This window comes from Pseudorca crassidens, chromosome 12 (assembly GCF_039906515.1).
Source record: "Pseudorca crassidens isolate mPseCra1 chromosome 12, mPseCra1.hap1, whole genome shotgun sequence".
NCBI lineage: Eukaryota > Metazoa > Chordata > Mammalia > Artiodactyla > Delphinidae > Pseudorca > Pseudorca crassidens.
In genome coordinates this window covers 68,223,007-68,248,544 of record NC_090307.1, presented here as the reverse complement: position 1 = coordinate 68,248,544, position 25,538 = coordinate 68,223,007, and the positions used below count along the sequence as shown (strand labels likewise).

The 25,538-nt window shown below is 41.8% G+C and overlaps 1 protein-coding gene across 19 annotated transcripts in view; it reads left to right on the top strand.

The window, feature by feature from the left end:
• SFI1 (SFI1 centrin binding protein) overlaps positions 1-25,538 on the top strand; it is an 84,770-nt gene that overhangs the window by 30,685 nt on the left and 28,547 nt on the right. For 18 of the 19 annotated variants that reach the window (XM_067700156.1, XM_067700158.1, XM_067700157.1 and 15 more), the window contains 8 exons: positions 4,591-4,685; positions 8,152-8,269; positions 9,293-9,395; positions 18,429-18,585; positions 20,309-20,470; positions 22,232-22,302; positions 23,333-23,425; positions 25,091-25,188. In XM_067700156.1, coding sequence (XP_067556257.1) covers positions 4,591-4,685; positions 8,152-8,269; positions 9,293-9,395; positions 18,429-18,585; positions 20,309-20,470; positions 22,232-22,302; positions 23,333-23,425; positions 25,091-25,188 — 897 coding nt within the window. The remainder of the gene's footprint in view (positions 1-4,590; positions 4,686-8,151; positions 8,270-9,292; positions 9,396-18,428; positions 18,586-20,308; positions 20,471-22,231; positions 22,303-23,332; positions 23,426-25,090; positions 25,189-25,538) is intronic. The other variant, XM_067700170.1, reaches the window with a different exon arrangement.

Sequence of the window (25,538 nt, the reverse complement as noted above, 5' to 3'; positions counted from 1 at the left end):
GTTATCAAATAATTACTTGTTTGCATGTTTCTGGTCAGAAGGATAGAAATTTTTTTTCTGGTTTTATTGAGATATAATTGACATATATTAATTACTGTATGAGTTTCAGGTGTATAGAATAAAGGTTTGACTTACATATTATGAAATGATTACCACAATAAGTTTAGCTAATGTTTATCATCTCATATAGATACAATAAAAAGAAAAAGGGAGGGCTTCCCTGGTGGCACAGTGGTTGGGAGTCCACCTGCCGATGCAGGGGACACGGGTTCATGCCCCGGTCCGGGAGGATCCCACATGCCGCGGAGCGGCTGGGCCCATGAGCCATGGCCGCTGAGCCTGCGCGTCCGGAGCCTGTGCTCCGCAGCGGGAGAGGCCGCAACGGTGAGGGGCCCGCGTACCGCAAAAAAAAAAGAAAAGGGGAAAAAAAAGAAAAAAATTTTCTCCTTGTAATGAGAACTTCTAGGATTTACTGTCTTAACAACTTTCATATATATCATACAGCAGTGGTAACTGTAGTCATCATGTTGTACATTACATCCCTAGAACCTCTTTGTCTCATAACTGGAAGTTTGTACCTTTTGACTGCCTCCCCCAACCCACCCCGGCCTCTGGTAACCACAAATCTGATCTTTTCCTGAGTTTTTTTTTTTTTTTTTTTTTAAGATTCCACATATAAGTGAGATCATATAGTATTTGTCTTTCTCTGTCTGATATATTTCACTTAGCCTAATGCCCTCAAGGCCCATCCATGTCGTCGCAAATGGCAGGGTTTCCTCCTTTTTTTTTTTTTTTTTTTTTTTTTTTTTTTTTTTGCGGTACGCGGGCCTCTCACTGTTGTGGCCTCTCCCGTTCCGGAGCACAGGCTTCGGACGCGCAGGCTCAGCGGCCATGGCTCACCGGCCCAGCCGCTCCGCGGCATGTGGGATCCTCCCGAACCTGGGCACGAACCTGTGTCCCCTGCATCGGCAGGTGGACTCTCAACCACTGCGCCACCAGGGAAGCCCCCTCTTTTTTTTTAATGTGTATGTTTTTATGGGGTTTCCTCATTTTTTAATGGCTGAGTAAATTCCATTGTATACAGATACCACAACTTTACCCATTCATCCACCTTTGGACACTTAGGTTGTTTCCCTGTCGTGGCTATTGTAAATAATGCTGATGTGAACATGGTGGTGCAGATATCTTTTCAAGTTAGTGTTTTTGTTTCCTTTGGATATATTTCCAGAAGTGGGATTGCTGGATTGTCTGGTAGTTCTATTTTTAATTTTTTAAAGATCCTGCATGCTGTTTTCCTTGGTGGCTATACCAATTTACAATCCTACCAACAGTCCACAAGGTTCCCTTTTCTCCATATCGTCACCAGCGTTTGTTCTCTCTTGTCTTTTTTTTTCTTTTTTATGTCTTATTTTTTGGAGACCTAATTTCCTACTTTTCCTTTTTTTAATTGAGGTAAAATTGGTTTATAACATTATATAAATTTAGGTGCACATTATAATTCTATTTTGTCTTTTTGACGACGGCCATTTTAACAGGTGTGTGGTGATTTTGATCTCATTGTGATTTTGATTTATATTTTCCTAATGACTAGTAGTGTTGAGCATCTTTTCATGTACCTGTTGGCCATTTGTATATCTCCTTTGGGAAAATGTCTGTTTAGGTCCTTTGCCCACTTTTAAATTGGATTATTTGTTTTTTTTCCTATTGGGTTATATGAGTTCTTCATATATTTTGGATATTCCTTATCAGCTATATGGGTTGCAAATATTTTTTTCCCATTTTGTAGGTGGTTGTTGTCACGTTGTTGGCTGTGTCTTTTGCTGTGCATAAGCCTTTTGGTTTGCTGTAGTCCCACTTGTTTATTTTTTATTTTGTTGCTTGTGCTTTAGGTGTCATATCCAAAAAATCATTGCTAAGACTTATGTGAAAGAGCTTTTTTCCTATATTTTCTTCTAGGAATTTCATGGTTTCAGGTCTTGCATTTAAGTCTTTAATCCATTTCTAGTTAATGAGTGGTGTTAGATATGAATCTAGTTTCATTGTTTTACATGTGAATATCCAGTTTTCCCAGCACCATTTATTGAAGAGACTGTCTTTTTTCCATTGAATATTCTTGGCTCCCTTGTCAAATATTAGGTGACGGTATATACTTGGGTTAATTTTGGGGCTCTCAACTCTATTCCATTAGTCTCTTTGTCTGTTTTTATTCCAGTGCCATAATATACTATAGCTTGAAAACAGGAAGTGTGATGCCTCCTGCTTTGTTCTTTCTCTGGATTGCTTTGACTGTTTGGGGTCTTTTATGGTTCTACATAAATTTTAGGATTGTTTTTTCTACTTTTGTAAACATGCCATTGGAATCTTGATAGGGATTGCATTGAGTCTATAGATGGCTTTTGGTAGTACTAACATTTTAACAATATTTTTCCAGTTCATGAACATGGAATACCTTTCCATTTATTTGTCTTCTTTGATTTCTTTCATTAATGTCTTGTAGTTCTCAGAGTAGAGACCTTTCACCTCCTTGGTTAAATTTATTCCTAAGCATTTTGTTATTTTTGATGCTATTGTAAATGAAATTGATTTATTTCTTTTTCAGATAATTTGTTGTTACTGTATAGAATTGCTACTTAGTTTCTTACGTTAATTTTATATCCTATGATTTTACTGAGTTCATTGATTAGATCTAACAATTTTTTGGTTGAGTCTCTAGGAGTTTCTGTATGTAAAATCATGGCATCTGCAAATAGAGACAGTTTTACTTCTTCCATTCCAATTCCAATGCCTTTTTTTTTTTTTTTTGCCCAGTGGCTCTGGCTAGGACTCCCAGTACTATGTTAAGAAGGAGTGGTGAGAGTGGGCACCTTTGTCCTGTTCCTGATCTTAGAGGAAAAGCTTTCAGCCTTTCTCCATTGAGCATGATGTTACCTGTGGGCTTATCATATGTGGCCTTTATTATATTGAGATACTGATGATCATATGATTCTTTTCTTTCATTCTATTATGTGAGGTATCACATTGATTGAGTTTGTGAAGGTTGGACCATCCTTGCAACGAGAAGAGTTTTGGATTATTTTCTGTATTTCTTCAAATTCTTTTTAGAGCAAGCAAGATCAAAGTCCTAAATTAAGCCCAAGCACACAATACTGTGTGCATTGTGAGCACATATACACAGAGATACCCCTCTAATTCAAGTAATCATTATGTAATGATCATGCTAATGATTTGAATATGTTTTTCTCACTGACTCTCACTTCTGTATAATTTCTGATTCTGTGTTTTAAAATAATAAAGTTTTAATTTGTATTGATTGGGAGGAAATATATGCCCAATATAGAACATTAAGAAAATAGAAAAAACTTTAAAAATTTATTTTTTTAGCAGTAGAGAGAAGAAACTCTTAATCTTTGACATTTGTATTCCCAAAGATAAGTGGAAGAAAAAGTAAAAATTGGGAATTACATCACATACGTATTTTTATACATCTTATTTTGCGGTACACGGGCCTCTCACTGTTGTGGCCTCTCCCGTTGTGGAGCACAGGCGCCGGACGCGCAGGCTCAGCGGCCATGACTCACGGGCCTAGCCGCTCCGCGGCATGTGGGATCTTCCCGGACTGGGGCATGAAACCGTGTCCCCTGCATCGGCAGGCGGACTCTCAACCACTGCGCCACCGGGGAAGCCCTATACCTTTTTTAAAGTAAAAACTTAGTATGTCTTATACATTGTGTCTTTTTCAAATGGTATTCACTCATTATAATCATGTCTTTAAGCTCTTCGGGGCAGGGTTTCTGATTTATGGATATTTCAGATATCCATAAATACAGACATCGCTGAATTGTTCTAAGAAGCTGACAGAGTATGAAATCAAGTTTTAGGAAATGGGATAGTGAAGATATGGAGGGACTGACAGTCTTTTTTTTTTTTTTTTTTTGGGTGCTTTTTGGTTTTTTGCTGTGCGCGGCTTTCTCTAGTTGCAACGAGGAGGGGCTACTCTTCCTTGCGGTGCAGGCTTCTCATTGCAGTGGATTCTCTTGTTGCAGAGCGTGGGCTTCAGTAGTTGTGGCTTGCAGGCTCTGGAGCACAGGCTCAGTAATTGTGGCATACAGGCTTAGTTGCTCTGCGGCATGTGGGATCTTCCCAGACCAGGGCTCGAACCTGTGTCCCCTGCATTGGCAGGTGGATTCTTAACCACTGCGCCACCAGGGAAGCCCTGGGACTGACCGACTTAATGTGTATAATGTATGTATTGAGACAGAAAAGACGAAGGAGAACATTGACTGTCTTTTAGTGCAAAGGAGAGGTTATGTTTTACATGGTGTGGATGATTGAGATATGACTGTCATTCCAAATGCCACAGCTTTGTGGGTGCTGAAGGTGAAGTTATTCTAGGATAATTCACACCTTTCTTCCTTGGTAATAATATAAGGTGTGGAGAACGACACTCCAATTTTAGCTTAGGATATAGATTGGCTTTTTTGTGTCAGAAGTGTTCCGGTTAATTTCTCCTAAGTACAGAACGGACTGCGTATGTTGGATTAGGAGTTGTTTTGTTTTAAAGAAACGCTATTTGCTTTTTTGGCTCCTCAGATATTACTTGTATAACCTGATGTTCCAAACCTGGAAGACCTACGTGCATCAGCAGCGGGAGATGAGGAACAGGTACCTGAGAGCCGAGGATCATGGTGAGAAAAGGAACTACACGTCTAAAGAAAATGTCTCCATTTGTCTTTTTTTTTCCTTTATTAAGATTTTATTTTTAAGAGCAGTTTTAGTCTCACAGCAAAGTTGAGGGGAAGGTAGTAATTGCCCATACACCCACTCCCCAACACATACATAGCCTCTCCCATTATCAGCATCCCCCATCAGTGTGGTACATTTGTTACAGCTGGTGAACTTATACTGACACATCATAATCACTCAAAGTCCATAGTTTACATTAGGGTGTATTTTCTTTGGTGAGGTGTCGATTAAGTTGCCCATTTTTAATTGGATCGTTTGTTTTCTTGTTGAGTTTTAAGAGTTCTTTGTATATTTTGGATAATAATCCTTTGTCAGATATGTCTTTTGCAAATATTTTCTTCCACTCTGTGGCTTGTCTTCTCATTCTCTTGACATTGTCTTCTGCAGAGCAGAAGTTTTTAATTTTAATGAAGTCCAGCTTATCAATCTTTTCTTTCATGGATGGTGCCTTTGGTGTTGTATCTAAAAAGTCATCACCATACCCAGGGTCATCTAGGTTTTCTCTTACATTATCATCTAGAAGTTTTATAGTTTTGTGTTTTACATTTAGGTCTGTGATCCATTTTGAGTTAATTTTTATGAAGGGTGTAAGGTCTGTGTCTTTTTTGCATGTGGATGTCCAGTTGTTCCTATACCATTTGTTAAAAAGACTATCTTTGCTCCATTGTATTCCTTTGCTCCTTTGTCAAAGATAAGTTGACTATAAGAGCCTGTTGCCAGGCTCTCTGCTGTGTTACACTGATCTGTCACTTCTTTTGTCAATATCACACTGTTTTGGTTACTGTAGCTTTATAGTAATTCTTCAACTCAGGTCGTGTCAGTCCTCCAGCCTCCTTCTTTAATATTGTGTTGGGTATTCCAGGTCTTTTGCCTCCATATAAATGTTATAATCATTTTGTGATATCCACAGGATAACTTGCTGGGATTTTGGTTGGGGTTGCATTGACTATGAATCAGGTTGGGAAGAACTGACATCTTGACAATATTGAGTCTTCCTATCCTGAACATGGACTCTCTCCCCGTTTATTTAGTTCTTCTTTTATGTCTTTCATCACAGTTTTGTAGTTTCCTCACACAGATTTCATATATGTTTTGTTAGATTTATACCTAAATATTTCATTTTTTTGAGTGCTACTGTGAATGGTGGTGTATTTTTAATTTCAAATTCCACTTGTTCATTGCTGTTATATAGGAAATCAGTTGACTTTTGTATATTAACCTTGCATCCTGCAGCCTTGCTATGAATTGCTTATTAGTTCCAGGAGTTTTTTTGTCAATTCTTTTTGGCTTCTGTACATAGACAGTCATGTCATTTGCAAACAAAGACAGTTTTATTTCTTCCTTCCCAATCTGTATACCTTTTATTGCTTTTGTCTAGTTGCACTAGCTAGAACTTCTAATATGATGTTGAAAGGGAGTGAGAGGGGTCATCCTTGCCTTATACTTGATTAGTGGAAAAGCTTTTGAGTTTCTCACCATTAAGTATGCTATAGGCTTTCTGTAGATATTCTTTATCAAGTTGAGGAAAATCCCCACTTTTCCTAGTTTACTGAGAGCCCAGATTTACTTTTGCCTTCACAAAATCTCAGAAGCTTTTGTGAAGGATGAGTACATTGTCTCTGAGAGAGAATAACTCCAAGTCAAAGGGAAGACTTGTTCGATTCCCTTTCCTGTTTTCCAGGATGTGTGATCTCTGAGCAGGAACTCCTGTGTGATCATATCCCTATGGTTTTCTCTATATGGCATGGTTTTGGCACCTACCACTCACTTAAGCATGATTTGTGTGAACTGGCTGTTCCTGCCCTGCTGGTGCAGTGTTCTGGCTGTGTTTCTCTCGCAGCACTTGGGACTGTTGTCTGTCTTGCTGCCATGTGTCACATTGCAGTGCTTACTTCTGATCTTCTTTGTCCAGGTTGTCCCTTAGTGATCTTGTGGACAGTTTAGCTCTGGTCAGTGTCTGATTCCTCAAGTTGAACCCAGAAACCCATGTGGGGAGCCTAAGGGGAAAAAGGCACTAACTTTCAAAATGATAATGCAGCCTGCTGTTTCTCATAGCCATTTCACATGAATGCCCTATAGGCACCTCAAACTCAGCAAGTCCCCAGTACAGCTTGTCCACTGCTCCCCGTTTAGACCTGCTCTTCCTACTTTTCCTAGCTAAGCAAGAAACCTTACTTATGAATGGCTTCGTCGTAACAGCATTTAGTTATCTTCTCTTAAAACATGCCTCCCTGAGGTGTCCCTTGCACTCATCTTTTCTTTGCCAATGCCTGAGATTAAGCCTCATCTCTTTCCCCAGAATATTATAAGTACCTCTTCTTTTATCTCCTTGGATTTATTTTCTTCTTTTTATAGATAATCTCGTTTACTCTTTGCAAACATACCTTGAAGGGAAGCACCATTTTGCAGATGAGGAACTGGTGTGAGGTTACTTAGCTCAGTGACAAGGTCAGTACTCAGGCCCAGCTTATCTTACTCAGGAGCTTAAACTCTAAGCTACAGCACCATACTAGTCCTTGTTGCCTGAGATGTGCTGATTCATGAGGTCTGAGGTGGGCCCAAAGAAGCTGCATGTTAAATTCTTTTTCATATTTTGACTTGACTTGTCAACAACTATGAAATATAAAGTATAGCTCTAGTCATCCTGACCACATTTTGGAGAATGTCCTCAAAATGTTTTACATAATTTTATTTTCTCCTTTGTGTTCTAAAAAGAAAAGAAACTTATGTCATCAGTGATGACTTTCATAATGAAAATGGAATTTACCACAAAGGGAGACTTATGGACTTTTGTGCCTCCCATATTTAGTAAATTCTCTTTCCTCCAGGATCATTACTGGTCCTTCTTATTCTGTTTCTCAAACAGATACATATAGTATCCTTTCCTTTTGTCTTGCTTATTCTACTTTACAATTATTGTTTCAAACAGCAAATTTTATAACATGACTTCTTTAACTTTATATTATGGAAATTTAAAAATATCTACAAAATGGAAAGGTAGAATAATGAACTTCGTGTACCCATCATCCAGCTTCCAATAATTATCGACTCACATATATCCATATCCACATTCATTTCTCTGCTTCCTCTGTTATTTCATATGTAAATATTGCAGAATATAACTCTAAAAAAAATAAGGACTTTTATAATAAAAGATTTCTGAACAGTGCAGTACACTGATTTTCCTTTAAAAGTTTTGTAAATGTTATCACTTATATAACCATTCTTCACATCCTGCATCCTTATTAATTTTGTAGAGCTTCACAAGTTTTCCAGCAGAGGGCACTAGAAGACTGGAGGAATTTAGATATTCAAAGGAGGGATGTCAGAGCTTTTGAACTTTTGTCTTAACCCAGAGTAATCCATCTCCCCCAGCCCCATTTTGAAAATCTCTTTGGTGCCATCTAGATGCAAAACAAAAGATGCGACAGGCCTGGAAGTCCTGGTTGATCTACGTGGTTTTTCGTAGGACCAAACTTCGGATGCAGACCACTGCCCTGGAGTTTAGACAGCGGAGTACTTTGTGGTGAGTGTACTCCATTGCCCTACAGATCAGCAGCGTTCACTTTACCTCAGCTTTGCTTTATGCTACTGGAAAACCAGCATAAAAACCCACCTTAAAACAATGTTTGGGGGATTTCCCTGGTAGTCCATTGGTTAAGAATCTGCCTTCCAATGCAGGGGACGTGGGTTTGATCCCTGGTTGGGGAACTAAGATCCCACATTCCGCGGGGCAACTAAAACCACATGCTCTGGAGCCCGCGCGCCACAACTAGACAGAAGTTCGCGCGCCGCAACTAAGACCCAATCAGCCAAATAAATATTTTTTTAAAAACCCCAAAACAATGTTTTGAACATAATTGATACCTAATAAATATTTATTGATAACTTGTTCAACATTGAGATCAGGTTTTCACTAAATCATAAGTAACACTAATTGAGTACTTACTAGAAAACCCTGTGTTAAGTTTCTGTGTGTGTTAATTTTTTAATGTAAAGTGTCTCATTTAATCCTTACCATAAACTATGAAATACTGTTATTGCACAGATTAAGATATATGAGCTCAGGCAAGTTACTCAACCTTTCTGAGACTTACTGTATAAGTTGTAATTAGCAGAACTAGGGCTCACCCACCCATCTCTCTGATGCCAAAGCTCATGCTCTTAACTGCTGCCTTGCACTGCATCTCAGCAGCATTGTCCACACAGTGGAGGGTGAGTTAGTCCACTCTGAAAGCCAGGTGTGTGTAGCAATGAGCTGCTATATAATGGGACTGATTCCACTGTGCATTGTTCCCAGTGGTCCTCTGGTGTCCCAAATGGCAGTGTCTTAAAAGCTCAGTTCCAGAGCATGTCTGTAGTGTCTAAGGCTGGATCTGACCTTAGGAACCATCCGTTTCCAACCCTTAACTGGCAGCTCTAGAACTGTTTCTTGGCTGTTTAGGGAGAGGAACTTGAGCTCAGGGTCTGAGGCCCAGCCCTCACTGCCCTTCTCTTTTCTGGCTGACCTTGCTCTGACTGGTCCCATCTTTGATTTGCTCTCTGACAGGGTGTGGTGGAGCACGTGGAGATGGCAACTGGGACAGGTTCACCTGGGCCGTGCCCTCCATGCCTCGGCTGTGAAGCACAGGGCCCGGAGCCTCCAGCTGCAGGTGAGTCCAGCAGACTCGGGCTTTGGTGTCCTCTGTCCACGTCGTCAGGCACCATACCCACAGTGGGAGCTTGGGCAGGTGGGGTCGGACTCCCAAGCAGAAAGCTGACCGTCATGCTGCTGCCTCTCTGCTGGGCCCTCCCTGCAGCTCAAGGGATGGAAGTGGGGTGCGAGGCAACTTGGAAGGCTGGACTCTTCAACAGACAGAGGCCGCTGGAAGGAATATGCTAGATGTGATTTCCAGTAATCTTTAGAGAGGTCCTGTTAATTGTGGAGCCGGAACGGGATTTATGAATTAATTATAAATATGTTTAAAGAAACAGCAGTATATTCTTTATTTCCTCATTACTCTTTTCCTACAGCAAATTAGAAAACGAGGGCAGAAAAGAAACTAAGACTGAAAAGAAAACCTGGCTTTTTCATATAATTTTGCTTATTTCTTAGAGTTCCTTTTGGGAAAGCCACTAGTTTTTGGTCAGTTATAAAGGCTTAACATCTGTACCAAACGTATGCTCTGGTGAAGCTTTTTTATGGCCTTTGATAAGCTTTCTGAACTTCAGTCACTTTTTAGTGTCTCCTGGGTACTTATAGGGCTGCCAAGTCAGTCATAGAGAATAGACCAGGGAGGAGGAGAAAAAGAAGTGCGTGTTACTATATTGTAGGAGTAATAACTTCTTTTTTCCATTTATTTATTGATTTATTTTTGGCTGCGTTGGGTCTTTGTTTTTGTGCACAGGCTTTCTCTAGTTGCAGCGAGCAGGGGCTACTCTTCGTTGCAGTGAGCGGGCTTCTCATTGTGGTGGCTTCTCTTGTTGCAGAGCACAGGCTCTAGGCACGCAGGCTTCAGTAGTTGTGGCACATGGGCTCAGTAGTTGTGGCTTGTGGGCTCTAGAGCTCAGGCTCGGTAGCCGTGGCACATGTGCTTAGTTGCTCCGGGGCATGTGGGATCTTCCCGGACCAGGGCTCGAACCTGTGTCCCCTGCACTGGCAGGCGGATTCTTAACCACTGCACCACCAGGGAAGTCCCTGTAGGAGTAATAGCTTTTTAATCTGACAACATTTTGTATCATCCATGGAAGAATATGCAGTATATGGAGATCATATGCAGACAGCATAGATTGGGGTCAGCAAACTTGCCCATGGATCAGATTTGGCCAGCTGATTGTTGTTGTAAATAAAGTTTTATTGGGACACAGTTACACCTGTTCATTTATGTATTGTCTAAGCTGCTTTCAGGCTACAACGGTAAAGTTGAGTAGTTGCAACAGAGACCATGTGGCCTGCAAAGCCTAAAAAAAGTATTATCTGACCCTTTAAGAAAAAATTTGCTGACCTCTGAACTCATAAGGTCTTCTGAAGCAGTAGCAAGGAAATAGACAGAGTTCTTGCCAGTGATAATAACGGTAACAAGAACAGCAGGAGCAGTAATAGTATTTATTGTGGTCTTACTGTCCTAGGTGCTGGACTAAGTGTTTTATATGTGTTATCTCAATTTTCAAAATTACTTTTTAAATCCCGTATTATTATAGGTTAAATAACTCAAATGAGGGTCATGCACCTAGCAAAGGTCAGAGCCAGTATTTGAACTGAGGCAGCCTGAAAAGTGCAAAGCTGTTCTTTTAACTATCATGCTGCCTTGTCCTCAGTAGACTTGTGCTCTCAGGAGGGAGAGGGAGCTATGAATGTGAAAATGCCAGAAGCATAGGAACATAATGAGGCTGGTTTTCTGTCGCTGATGGACTTCAGCTATCGTCCCTTTCAGATAGTCACTTTGAGAACCTATAAACTCGTTCTCCTGGTGCTGCTATTGCTCAGAACACTTTTAGAATTCCTTTTTTACTGTTGCCTTCAAAGCTTGCAACAACCGATTTGAATGAATATTTTTAGTAATAGCAGGTTTTCATTGCTTGAGGTTAGATTTAACTTAGAAGACAGCCGAGAGTCATTCAGAATCAAATCCAATGAAAAACGTGAGCAATCAAGATAACACTGATACGGACCACACTGTATGAGACTCTAAGGCAAATTTTTTTTTTTTTTTTTTTTTTTTTTTTTTTTTGTGGTACGCGGGCCTCTCACTGTTGTGGCCTCTCCCGTTGCGGAGCACACGCTCTGGACGCGCAGGCTCAGTGGCCATGGCTAATGAGCCTAGCTGCTCCACGGCATGTGGGATCTTCCCGGACCGGGACACGAACCCGTGTCTCCTGCATCGGCAGGCGGACTCTCAACCACTGCACTACCAGGGAAGCCCTAAGGCAAATTTTATAGTGCAGATTATAAATAAAATCCTTGTGTCTGATAAGTACCATATGATTTACCAAGAACTTAAATTTAAGTCATTCTCTTAATCCTCACAGCATCTCTGAACTAAGCAGGGCAGACGTCATGAGATAGGTAAAATTTTAAAAAATTAAATTATGTACTTCAAAAATAAAAACATTAAATATAAAACATTTATTAAAAATATTAAAAGATATCCAAGTACCCAACATACAGGTTTAAAAGGTGTTAGCATTTTCCATACTTGCCCCAGAATTTAATGTAATTAAATTCACAGTTCAAGCCCCCCACTTCCTTCCTTCCGCCACCTGTCCTCCTTAGCGATAACCTGTACCCTGATACTGAAGTCCCCATTTTCTTGTGTTCTTTTGCACTTTTAAAAATGTGTGCATACATATACATAAAGAATAAGTGTTCTGGACTTCCCTGGTGGCGCAGTGGTTGGGAGTCTACCTGCCAATGCAGGGGACACAGGTTCGAGCCCTGGTCTGGGAGGATCCCACATGCCGCAGAGCAGCTAGGCCCGTGAGCCACAACTTCTGAGCCTGCGCGTCTGGAGCCTGTGCTCCGCAGCAGGAGAGGCCGCGATGGTGAGAGGCCCACGCACTGCGATGAAGAGTGGCCCCCGCTTGCCACAACTGGAGAAAGCCCTTGCACAGAAACGAAGACCCAACACAGCCATAAATAAATAAATAATTTAAAAAAAAAAGAATAAGTGTTCTGACTTTGTGTTGTTAGGAAACTTATGAATGGTGTCATACTGTACATTTACTTTGCAGCTTGCTTTTTTTTAATGCAACAGTGTATTTTTGAGGTTTATCCATGTTGATACATAGAGATCTGTTAACTACCTATAATATGCCTTTGTACTGAATAAGGCTCAATTTACCTGCTCAGTGCTGCTGACCTGTTGATTCCTTCTGATTATGTTTTTTACAATTACAAACAATGTGGCAGACAGCACTCTTAAACACAGATCCCTGTGCAAGAGTCTGAGTTTCTCTTGTTCCTGGAAGTGAAACTTCTTTGGGTATCATCTCGTCATCCTTATCAAGCATCACCTATTTGCTCCAGTGCTGTGCCAGTTTATGTGCTAAAATTTCAGTTCCCATTTCTTTTGGCCTCATCAGTGCTTTGCATTGTCAGACTTGGTCATTTTCACCAGTTTGATAGGTCTGAAGTGGTAATTCCTTGTTGCTTTAATTTACATTTCGCTGATTCCTAATGAAGCCCAGCATCTTTTCAGACGCTTGTTTGCCATTTGAGTTTCTGTTTTTCAGCTTGTTACTATCCCTCACTCCTTTTTTTCTGTTGGGTTATTTGCCTTTTTCTGCTCTGTGGACATTGTCATACATTCTGCTTACTAATCTTTTGACTATTAGGTACATTGCAAGTATTCTAGTCCATAGCCTGTTTTTTTGCTTTGTTTATGGTGGGTTTTTTTTCATACAAGTGTTATTATTTTCAGTGTACCTAATTCTTGTATCTTATGGTTTGGTCTTTAACCCATCTTGGGTTTAATTTTATAAATTGTGTGTAACAGGGTCCTAGTTTGTCATTTTCCTTATGGATAATTTCTGCAGCACTGTTTACTGGTTAGTTCATCCTTTATCTTTTTTATACTGACTATTAGTCCACCTCCATTATAGAGCAACGTCCCATTTGTTCATGGGTCTATTCTGGGCTCTGTATTCCATTGGTCTATTTGTCTATCTGTGAGCCAGTACACACTGTTTTGATTATGATTTAATGAAGCAGGTAGGAAAGAACAGAGGTTCTCTAGTTAGACTGCCCAGGTGGAAATTCTGCTGCCATTACCTATTAGCTTTGTGCCTTTTTTAATGAGTTACCTAATCTCCCTGTACCTTGACTTCTTTTTTTTTTTTAATATTGCATTTTGGTTTTTATTGCATTTTATTTTTTAATTTTATTTTTTTTATACAGCAGGTTATACATATTAGTATATATATGTCAATCCCAGTCTCCCAATTCATCCCACCACCACCCCACCTTATATTTCTTATCTGTAAGTAAATAATAATGGTACCTACCTCATAGGATTGTTGAGGATTAAGTGTAGTGATACATGTAATATGCTTAGAGCAATGCTTTGAGTATGGAAATCCTCAGTAAATGCTAACTGTTCATTACTACTCCTGATCTTACTGTATAGCTCTTAAGTTTTCATATGTGGAAAGAGATCTTCTTTATTCTTGTTCTTTTTAAAAATTGTCTTGGCAGTTGTTCTTTACTCTTATTAATTTTAGGATCAACTCGTCAAGTTCCACAACAAAGCCTACTAGGATTTTTTATTATAGTACACTGACTTTTTACATTAGATTGGAGAAAATTGTCATGTTTGTGATATTGAGTCACCCCACCCGTGAACTTGACGTAGCTTGTGATCTATTGATGGGCGTGAGAGGGAGAGTAGGAAAGATTAGGCCATGAGGTGACAAGGAGGCAGATGTAATAGTAAGGCTCTGCAGGCTGTGCCCATAAAGGCTTTGGCTCTTTTTCCAGGGGAGGGGGAAGCTACTGGCTTTGAGAGGAGGAGTGATGTGATCACACCCCACCTCTTAACAGGCTCCCTCTGGTTCATCGTGTGCTGCCTTTTGAGGAAGGAAGGGAGAGAGAGAGAGATATGAGAGAAAGGGAGAGAGAGAGAGAGAGAGGGAGAGAGAGAGAGAGAGAGAGAGAGGGAGAGAGAGAGTGAGAGAGAGAGAGAGAGAGAGAGTGAGAGTGTGTGTGTGTGTGTGTGTGTGTGTGTGTGTGTGTGTTCTGTTTTCAAGAAGAAACAATGGAAAAATAAACCAAAAACTAAGGAAAAGTGGTTACCTATGGGGGAAGGGAGGGAACAAAGTACTTCTGTGAATTTACTTTGTTACATAGGTTTAACTTTGGAACCATGTAAATATTTGATATAATTAAAAACAAAAAATTAATCAAAAAGGAAAAGAACCAATCCCTAGGATTTTAGAACACGCTGAAACAAACATACCAAGTTTGTAGCAATGACTACAAAGAGAAAAGAATTACTTTAAAATACAATATTTTGGCTGTTCATCCCGAGTGGGATGTGTTCTAAGGACACAAAGAACTACTAAGAGATCTAAAATTGCATTCAGTGGTCTTATTGTAAGTAGCAGGTTTGGATTGTTGGGTTGAATCTGTTACAGTAAGATAAAGCAAATAACTATGTCTGTGTCATTAGGAAGCATGATTTTCAGTGTAAAAGGAAAGATTACAGGTACAAAATCAGAAATTAAACAAAAGCCCTGTTATCTGAAATTGGAAATGTCAATATCAGTATGGACTCATGGTTTTTTTTCCTCTAAAATAGTGAATTTCTAACTCTATTTACTGAAAAGACTTAAATGCTTTGTTACTGGCACTGCTTCTAGCATCCCCAGTGCCCAAGTTGTGGTCTCTTCTGTTTCCCACTAAAGGGAACTGAGGCTTTTTGGAGAAATGGCTGATTCCAGGTATAGAGCAGGAAATAGACATCATAAGCCTAGGAGATAGTGTGCAGGAGTATGAGGAAATTAACAGAGGTTAATGGGGTTGTGTCAGAAGGACTCCCATAGGCTTAAGATAGAACAATTTGAGCATCAAAAAGAATAATGACTGCTGTGGATTGAAAACATATCAAATATGTAAAACTTCATGCATTCATAATGAGAAAAAAAAGCTCATTGGTCACAATTTTGGGTTGTTAGAGCATTAATTCAACTCTTTGGAAATTAATGAAGGCCAAAGTCAAGCATTTATCCTGCCTTTCCTATACAAACTAATCTTTGAAAAACGAGAGGGTTAATGAGAGAGTAAGGCTTCTTTATAGAATTTCAGTTAATAAACGCAGGAGTATTAGAATTATAAAATTGCCACCCCAGTGAGAAAATGGATCTAGGCAGCAATCACCCAGAGGAAAGACAACAGGGAAATATAAGGGAGGAATCAGATTAACGCCATCTGAAGCCACTGGAACAGTCTTGGCATTGCTAAAACTATGGCAGCCAACCACAATGTGATGTAACAGGAAGTACCCAGCAGCACTTGAGACATGTTCTTGCCTAAAATTTGAACATGACTCCCACCAAGCCAAACATGAATCTGACTATCAGTTCATGGGAAATACAGGGATCAGAGGGACAAGTTAGAGACATCTGGAGGAGACAATCGGACAAATCTAAAACGTGGGACAGTTTATAGCGTACATGACCTGGTTTCTCTAACAAATTGGTAGCATGAAGAGAAAAAAGGCAGGGAGGGAAATTGTCATATAAGATGGAGAGATTTAAGTGACATAACCACAACAAATGAGAAAGTACAATTCTGGCTGTTGTGTTAAGAACAGACCTCAGAAAATCAAGGATAAAAGCAGGGAGGACAGTTAGGAAGCGATTACAAAGTTCCACGAGAGATTCTGGACAAGGATGATAGGAAGATGGTTTTGGATTCTGGGTATGTTTTGAAGGTATTGCCGACAGGATTTGCTAGTGGATAGTTAAGATGTGAAGTGTTAGAGAAAAAGTCTAAGAGGACTCCCAGGTTTTTGGCCTAAGTAATTGGAACAATGGAGTTGCTATTTACTGAAATGGGGGTGTTGGAGGGAGAGGCAGATTTGTAGGGAAAGATTAGCAGGAGCTCCATTCTGAGCTCTGTATCTTCAGCCTGATGGGCCTTCCAAATGTCCACGAGGGGGTGTCAGGGAGGCAGCTGGATATATGTGTGGAGTCTTGAGGATGAGTCCAAACCTGAGATGTAAAGTTGGGAGTCCTCAGCATGCAGATGACATTTAGAGCCATGAGACTAGGTGAAAGCACAAAGGGAATGGGTATAGCCAGTGGAGCTGAGCCTGTCCGGTGAAGTGATGGGAATCAGCGGCAGGAACAGAGGAGAGGCCAAGGTATACTGGAAGCCGGGTGGAGGCAGGTGTGATGAGCTGTGTCACGTGCTTCTGGCAGGCCAGGGCAGAGAGATTTGGCCTTCGGATTGAGCCACGTGGAGGTCATTGATGCCCTTGATAAGAGCAGTTTCAGTGAACCCGATGGGGAGAGGGTTCAAGAAAACCAGCTTAGACGAGAAATGAGAAAGGTAGAGAGCCCTTTTGAAGAGTTTGGAAAGGAAAGCACTTGGGTGTTAGCTGGGTGGCATAGTGGTCTAGAGAGGGGTGTTCGGTGGTTGGTTTGAGGATCACTGATTTATTCCCTTCAGGAAGTATTTGTGTGACAATAATCTTTCATCCCCAACTTTTTAATTTTGACAAACAACAAATCACAGAAAAGGTGGATTCTGGGTTCTCTTCACTAGTTTAACCCATCCTTAACATCTTTCCACATTTGCTTTCTCTCAAGTGTATCGGTATATTTTTTACATTTTCTGAGTTGCTTTAAAGTTGCAGACATAAAGTTTACCCTAAATACTTAAGCTCATATCTCCTAAAAATAAGGATGTTCTTCTATATAACCACAATATCAGTCATATCTAAGAAATGTAATGTTGATATAGTAATATCTAGAATACAGTTTGTATTGCAGCTGTATATTGTTGCTCTTTTAGTGTCAGGTGCAGGGTACAATCAAAGGTCACCCATTGCTTTTGGTTGTCACATCCCCTAAGGGAGAAATAACAACACACTCGAATGCTGATTTTAAAAATCTAGTAGAGAGTGGAAACTGATGATGCAGAAGGGAGTGGGGGGAATTGCCAGAGTGATAAACTTGAGAAGATGATGGGCTGTATGCATGGCAGGGGTAACCTGTGATGGGAGAGTGGACAATTTATCCAGAGCAACAGGAGAGAAGGCAGAGCCTGTTGGCAGGTGGGGGACGTGTGGGAGCTTGAGAAAATTGTCTTTTGATTGCTTTTATTTTCTTGGTGAAATAGGAAAAATGGTATTCAGCTGAGAGGAAGGAAAGGGGAAGAGGTGTTATAGGTTTAAAAAGGTATAAGCGGGGGGGTGGGGGGGCTTCCCTGGTGGTGCAGTGGTTGAGAGTCTGCCTGCCGATGCAGGGGACACGGGTTCATGCCCCGGTCTGGGAAGATCCCACATGCCACGGAGCGGCTGGGCCCGTGAGCCATGGCCGCTGAGCCTGCGCGTCCGGAGCCTGTGCTCCGCAACGGGAGAGGCCACAACAGTGAGAGGCCCATGTACCGCAAAAAACAAAACAAAACAAAACCAAAAAAAAAGGTATAAGGTATAAGAGAAGGTATCAAGTCATCTATGACAGTCACCTTCAAAGTAGGGCATGCGTTTTGTTGAGTGTGCACGAAGACTTTCCCAAGGGTGTGCATTTATGGATCATCTTAAGGGAATCCTTCTGTAGACCCTCAGTTTCTGTAGGTCCACGTCTTGGAGACTAACGTCCCTGAGGAAGGGCCTCTTGACCGTAGGCTTCCTCCCACTTTGAAAGAAAAGGCAGACCCTCCTCTCCTATCCCCAATCTGAATTAATTGTATCACCCCTTGGATTGTCCCTGCTTCTTGTATATGCATTGATTTTATTAGTCCTTTTTTTTCCCCCTTCTTAATCCAAAAAAAAATTACTTTTTGGAAGCAGAGAATACCCTTCTTAAAGATCTTTTCACCCCAGACTCCCATCACTTACGATTCTCCTTGGGAATTTCCCCTCCTTTTTAGCCTTTCCTGTGTGTGTATCTAATTTTAGCCTTTCCAGTGTGTGTGTTTCTCTTTTCCCTCACCAGTACTTCACCTCTGTTTTCCTGCATGTTGTCTTTTCTCTGGTTTTCAGGCTTGGTCACGGTGGCAGGAACAGCTTCTGCATGTCTGGAGGGAGAGGCAGAAGATGGTCTCCGCAGTGAAACACCATCAGCACTGGCAACAGTGGAGAGCCCTGAGGGCCTGGCTGGAATACCTGCAGGTGCGCAGAGAGAAGAGGCAGCGGAAAGGTGAGCAGGAAGTCCTGAGCTCCAGGGACAGAGGGTTGGTCAGAGTGCCCACTCTCCTGTTGCCTGTTACTGCCAATAGGGTGGTAACTTATTAAGGGGAGATATAACCATGTTACACCACAGATTTTCAAAAAGGAGATTGAGGAGGAAGATAAATCATCCTCAATTCACAGTTAAGATATTTCCTTCTGTTTTTTAATCAATATTTAATTCAATAGGATTTTAATTATGCTATAAATACTGTGATTATTATGATTAGTATGATACACACAATTTTGTATCTTTATTTTTAACTTTTTATTTTATGTTGGAGTATATCCGATTAACAATGTTGTGATAGTTTCAGGTGCACAGCAAAGAGACTCAGCCATACATATACATGTATGTATCCATTCTCCCCTAGACTCCTCTCCCATCTAGGCTGTATCTTGCTTTTTTTTTTTCACACAACTAATCAATACTTTCCTGTGTCTTTAAGTGTTCTTAATAAATGTTAGTTTTTAAATGATTGTATTTTACAGGAGAGGGGCTTACCTTATTTTTTTTTTTTTGGCCTCGCTGTGCATCTTGCAGGATCTTAGTTCCCCAACCAGGGATCGAACCCATGCCCCATGCAGTGGAAGCGCAGAATCCTAACCACTGGATCGCCAGGGAAGTCCCTAGCCATTCTTGTATTAATAGATATTTGGGTTGTTTGTCCTCAGTTATGCAGATGCATGTGATTTATGATGTTGAACTTTTGAACACTATTCTGATGGTTTTATTTCCCCGAGAGAGGTCAGAAGTAATGATAAATAGGTCATGATCGTAGGTACTTTTTGTACTTCAGTTTCTTGAGCCCACAGAGCAGTGAGTTGAACACTGTGCTGGCCACAGGGTTAGGCTCTCCTGCTTACCCTAGGCCTCCCTGTGGGACCTCCTAGGCTGCCTACACTGTCTCTTGGGAGAGGGAATGTGTCTGTGTGAAAATAGTGACGGGGGACCACCTGTCTGGTTGCCCAAGCCTGGAAGTTGAAGGCATGAAGCTATTTAATGATGAGCTGCCGACTAACATGCCTCCAGTTATGGCATTCTCATTGCAGGACCAGTTCCCTTCCACTTGCTGGACTTAAGCTCATCAGGCCAGTTGCTAATTAGTCTTAAAAGGAGATGGAGCTGGCAGCCTGTAGCAGCCTGGCTGAAAGCTCACAAAAGCCTTTGACAGCATGTTGACCAAGTTGTGTGTCATTGACTCAGACCCTGAAATCCCATCCGGGAAACACTGATAAAGAGGCAAAAGTGAAATGGAGTCTTCTTTGAAAGCAGCAGTCGCCATTACTGCTCCTCAGTAGCTAACTAGGAGCCTCAGCCCTTTGATAGAACCCTTTTCTCTTTGCTGGGAGAGAAGAGATACACTGACAGCTAAGGGATTCCTCCCGTGTTTAAAAACCTTTTATTCTGGGACTTCCTTGGCAGTCCAGTGGTTAAGACTCGCGCTTCCAGTGCAGGGGGCATGGGTTTGATCCCTGGTGGGGGAACTAAGATCCCACATGCTGCATGGCACGGCCGGAAAAAAAAAAAAAAAAAAAAAAAAAACAAGAAAACACCTTTTATTCTAACGTTCTTCAAGCAGCCTTGAAGCCCTGATGCCTGCCAGTAGTGGGTTTCATCCTGTCTTAAAGGTGCTTCCAGCTCATCGCCCAACCTTGAGGGGGCAGCACTTAAGCTATTTTCTCTGTTGCAGAGATGGCTGAGGGATTCCACTGCGTCATTGTGCTCCAGACACACTTCCGTGATTGGCGGTGGGCCTGGAAACGGAGGGAGAGCTTGTACATCCACCACGAGCGGGTAGAGGGGCTGGCCAGGAGGATGGTGCTGCGGAGGGCCTTTATTCACTGGAAACACTGTATCCTTTGCACCACCCAGCCCTGTCTGTACAGCAAGAACAGCAAGAGCTCACCAGCCTATAAGACAAGAGTCAGGAGATACATAGGAAGTAGTTACCCAGCAGTTTAAGACAATTCGGATCTCTGTTGACTTCTTTTTAAAATATTTTGTTTCATTTTGGGAATATTCATACAAAAGAGTGCATATAACAAACATTTATAGTCTAAAGAATAATGGTAAAATGAGCACAACTCAAAAAATTAGAACATTGCTCACACCCCAGTCTGCTCCTCCCTGACTACATTCCCTTTCCTCCCCCTCAGAGGCATTGCCACTGCCCTGATTTTGTTATCATTTCATTGCTTTTTTCTACCCATTAGATGGTAGAAATAGCCACAGCCATTTCTGCTTCATTTCATTTCTGTTTCAGATTTGTTTCATTTCATTGCTTTTTCAGAAAGCCATCTGTCCTTGATGGCCCTGTCATTATGATCCTAGCTTCCATTCATTGAGCTGTTTACTGTGTGCAGACATTTTGCATTATCTCATTAATCCTCATAGCAACCCTGTGGAGTAGGTCTCACCGTCTCCATTTTACAGATGAGGGAACAGGTTGGGGGGTGCTAAGTGATTTTCAAACTCATTGGCAGAGCCAGGCTTTTGACTCCAGTGCACCTTCTTAATCACTGCCCCTGCTGCAATACGTGCCCAGGTGTGGGATTTGGACCGCCTTGGGTGTTCACCCACACTTCTATTTGTTCACTGAACTCTTACTTTGTTTTAAACTCCTGCCTAAATTCTGGAATACAGGGAAACTTAGAGACTAACAGTAGCTCATTGTCTAGTGGGGAAAGTAGACATGAAAACCAGTCTTTGTAATGTGGCGTGATAAGTGCTATCATAAAAGTTTGTATCAAGTCCTGCTAGGGCTACTGTGGAGATCTAGCCGAGGAGGTGATGTTTGAGCTGAATTTAAGCCTTGGGGGATGACACGTTCTCCCAACAGGGAGGTCGGGAAGGGTGGTTCAGGTGTAAGGAGTGGCATTTATGCAGGTGTAGGTGAGGAAGAGCAGCCAGGGGTGATGACCGGGGTCTGCAGTGAGTTGTGGGGTATGGAGGGCAGGTAGATGCAGGCTGGGGACTGGCTTGTAGGGCCCTTGTGTGCAGTGGTCAGGAATTTGGGCTTAATCCCAGTGGCGCTGGGGATCCTCTGTGGGTTTTTGAGAAGAGAAGTGATGCAGCAGATCTGTACTTTAGAAAGGCTAAAGCTCGATGGTAGCAGCAAAGCTGGCACAGGGGGACCAAGTCAAGTGTACTGCACGGTGCTGGGGGTGGGGACAGAACCGGGGAGACCTAGGGGGGCAGCAGATGGACTTGGCAGTTGAGAAGATGGAAGGGGTGGGAGGAGAAAAGGTTTGAAAATAACTCCAAGGTTTTTAGCACAAACTTCTGACTGGATTGTGATGCCAAAACAGAATGCAGGAGAACTTGGAGCAGGTTCTGCTTAGATTTTGAAATGTTTACTCAAACTGGTGGCAGTTTATCTCAACTATTTTTGCCTCTCATGAAATGGGCATGAGAGGGGAGAAAGGCAGATAAGTAACTCACATGGTTCCCCTTAGTTCTTTCTTCCCTGGGTTGTCAGGGGGAGACAGAGGCGGACACCAGCCCACCTGGCATGCCCATCATCTCCTGCAGCCGGGACCCTTCAGATGGGTCACTAGGATCACTCTGGGCTGGGGTGGAACCTTGTTGAGACAAGAAGCCTTAACTCTGGTAGACGTGCTGCTGTGCGCAGAGACAGCTGTGCAGCGGAAGGTGGCAGAAGAGCACCACAGGCGAGCCTTGCTGGTAAGGGCGCTACAGCCTCGCTCAGGCAGCCATTCCTGGGGGACCTGGCCCACGTCATGCTCCTTAAGTGCATCTGGTTGTGTGGATGGCTTCCATCATGAAGCCTCCCTTCATTGTCATGTCCCTATTTTCATTTTGGATCAGAGATGGTGATGGTGTGGGATCAGAGGGTTTTGGGGCTGCAAAGGAGCCTTAGAAGTGATCTAGTCCTGGGGTGTTCTACATGGCAGACCCCCTTTTTAAGTGGTGGAAACCTAGTCTTCGAAATCAATCAAAGTAGAGATGCTGTGGACAAAGCTAGGTCTGGGGAGTAGTGTCTGTTCTACCGGCTGCTCTTCCCCACCCTCACCACATGAGGTGGCATCCGAACACTTTCAGGAGCCTCTGGGGGTCCACAGAGCACGATATGAAAAGCCCTAGTTGCTTCACTTCTGTCTCAGAAAACTGAAGCCAGGCTGTGGGGGAATGTGCTTTGCTTAGTCACACATGAGGCATTTTTGACAGAGCTGGAGCCAGGCCAGCATGTCCTGCCTCTACCTCACCCCCACCCCCACCGCCAGTCACCTTCTCTCAAAATTCCTTCTCTCCCTTCTATTTTACTCTTACAAAACTGCATTTATAATTGTGTAAGCATACACATTGACCCCACATGGCAAAAAAAAAAAAAAAAAAAAAAAACCACCACAGGCTGGAAGTCTGTCTCTTTTCTGAGAGGCAGAGTTGATGTTTTGACCTTTGTCTGGTGTTTCCATCTGGGTCACAGGGACCTCTCCTGGTCAGAGGTGCGGGTGTGTTTGTTCCTGTGCAGTATCTCTGGACCGCAGGGAGTGGTCCCACAGCTATTTATTAAGTGTCTACTGTGCAGGCTGGCTTGTATCAGGCTCTCAGTTGAATCTCAAAACAGAGAAACACTCTCTGGGACATGGGAGCAGCTGTGAACAGCTACTACTGAGCTTCTTGCCACCCTCTTGGGCATTGCTCTTATTGTTACAGACACACCACTGATTTGTGTCCATTCTTCTTTTCACAGCACTTTTGCTTTAGAGCCCTAAAAGACAATGTGGCCCGTGCCCATCTCCAACGAATAAGAAAGAATCTTGCTCACCAGCAACATGATGTCACGGTGAGAGTCCACTTCTGTATCAAGGCACCTCTTCTGATGGCCATTCTCTTTTTCTTTTAACCTTTGTGCTTAGAGGTTTGTTCAGACCTTTAGACGCCAAATCCTTAGTGTCCATTTTCTTTAGTAATCTATGCCAGAGGCTAGAGAAACTCTTATTCTTCTCTTGTTTAATCCCATTTTTTTTATCTGTTTGCTAAAAAAATTGATAGTTGAATCAGAGGTCAGGGACTGTGGATTCCAACCTTGACCTAGGGAATACACTTTAAGTTTTGCATTCCAGGAGGCTTTGGTTATGTTTGCACTGTGAGTCTGTTGTCTTTAGTGGTTACACTTACCTGAGGGCAACAAACATTCTATCTCCCCCTATAGATTGTGTTTCTGAGTGTAGGAGAAAGGGGCATTCTAATTGTGAAAATGTTCAAGCATACAGAAAAATATAAAGAATAGTGTAATAAACCTCTATTTTACCATCTAAATTCAACAATTGTTAATATTTGCTCTTTTTTCCCAAATCATTTCAAAGTAAATTACAGACATTATGACACTTTTACACCTAAACATTTCAGTATGCATTGCCCAAAAGTAAGAACATTTTCCTGCATAACCACAGTATCATTATCATCCCTAACAAAATGAACAGTAATGCTCTAATATTAACCAATACCCAACCCATATTCAAATTTCCCCAGTTGCCCCCAAAATGTCTTTATAGCTGTTTTATTAAAACCAGGATTCAATTAAGGATTGATGGCTCACTCTACATTTGGTTATGTCTCTTAAGACTCTTAGTCAATAACAGTCCCCCCACCCCCACTTCTTTTGTTTAACATGTTTATTTTTTAATTGTAAAATACACAGAATTTATCATCTTAACCGTTTTTAAGTGTACAGTTCAGTGGCATTAAGTACATTCACATTATTGTGCAACCATCACCATTATCCACGTCCAGAACCTTTTTCATCTTGCAAAACTGAAACTCTGTGAATTAAACAATAACTCCCATTCTCCTTCTCCTCCCCCAGCCCCTGGCAACCACCATTCTCCTTTCTGTCTCTTTGAATTTGACTGTTCTAGGTACCTCATATTTACAGTATTTGCCCTTTTGTGATTGGCTTATTTCACTTAGCATAACGTACACTATCTTTCTTAATAACATTAACCTTTTGAAAAGGAATGCCAATTATTTTGTACAGTCTTCCATATTCTCCAACTTTCTGTTTCGTTCTGACGTCATTTGATTTTCCTTTTTCCTGTGTAGCTCTTATAAACTAGAAGTTAGATCTAAGGGCTTGATTGGATTGAAGTTAAACACTTTTTGGCAAGACTACTTTATAGGCAGTAGTAGGTGATAAGATCAGTTTTAACTTCTAAAATGGCTTTGTCTTCCATGGGGCCCAGATTAGGAATACCTTCTTCATTCTGATTTACATAGATTTGGTAGATCCAGCTTTTTGCCTTTTATGTTGGCCCAGAATAATTCCATATTGCTTGGCCATAATTATTTTGCAAATCTTTTATATGTTGGGTGCTCCAAATTGAGGTAATTACTGCTTTGGGGGAGCTTACAGTCTTCTGGAGTTACAGATTTGCTAACTAATGGGTCAAGAGAGATCATTTTACCTTTTGCCTTAATCAACTTCTGTTTCCTTCCTGTTTTGCTGCAGCTACTGCACAGGTTCTGGAACCTCTGGCAGTCTCAGATTGAACAGAGGGAGGAAAGTGAGCAGCTCCCCTTCCTGTGTGCTGCCTGGGACCACTACAGGTAGGGACTGTGGCCTTCAGGCTCCCCAGGGGCCCGTTGTGACTGACTGGCTGGTCTCCAGGAGTCATCATCACCCTCAGTGTTACTGCGGCAGATTGAGAAAGGCCCTGCTGTAAACCAGTGTTCCTGAGCTTGCCTTTTCCTTTTGGTTGATGGGATGGGAGGTAGAATGAGGATGTTTGTGCTGGTGCTCGGCTACCACTGCCTCAGTTTTCAGATGTTAGTGACGTTCCATCGTGGAATGTAGGCATTGATAGTGTTACAGAGACGGCCCAGGCAAGTGGGTGTTTGTGGCTTGGTCTTGGAGGGTGTAGAGTGTGTCCTCAATTTTTTAGAGTTAATCATTCAGT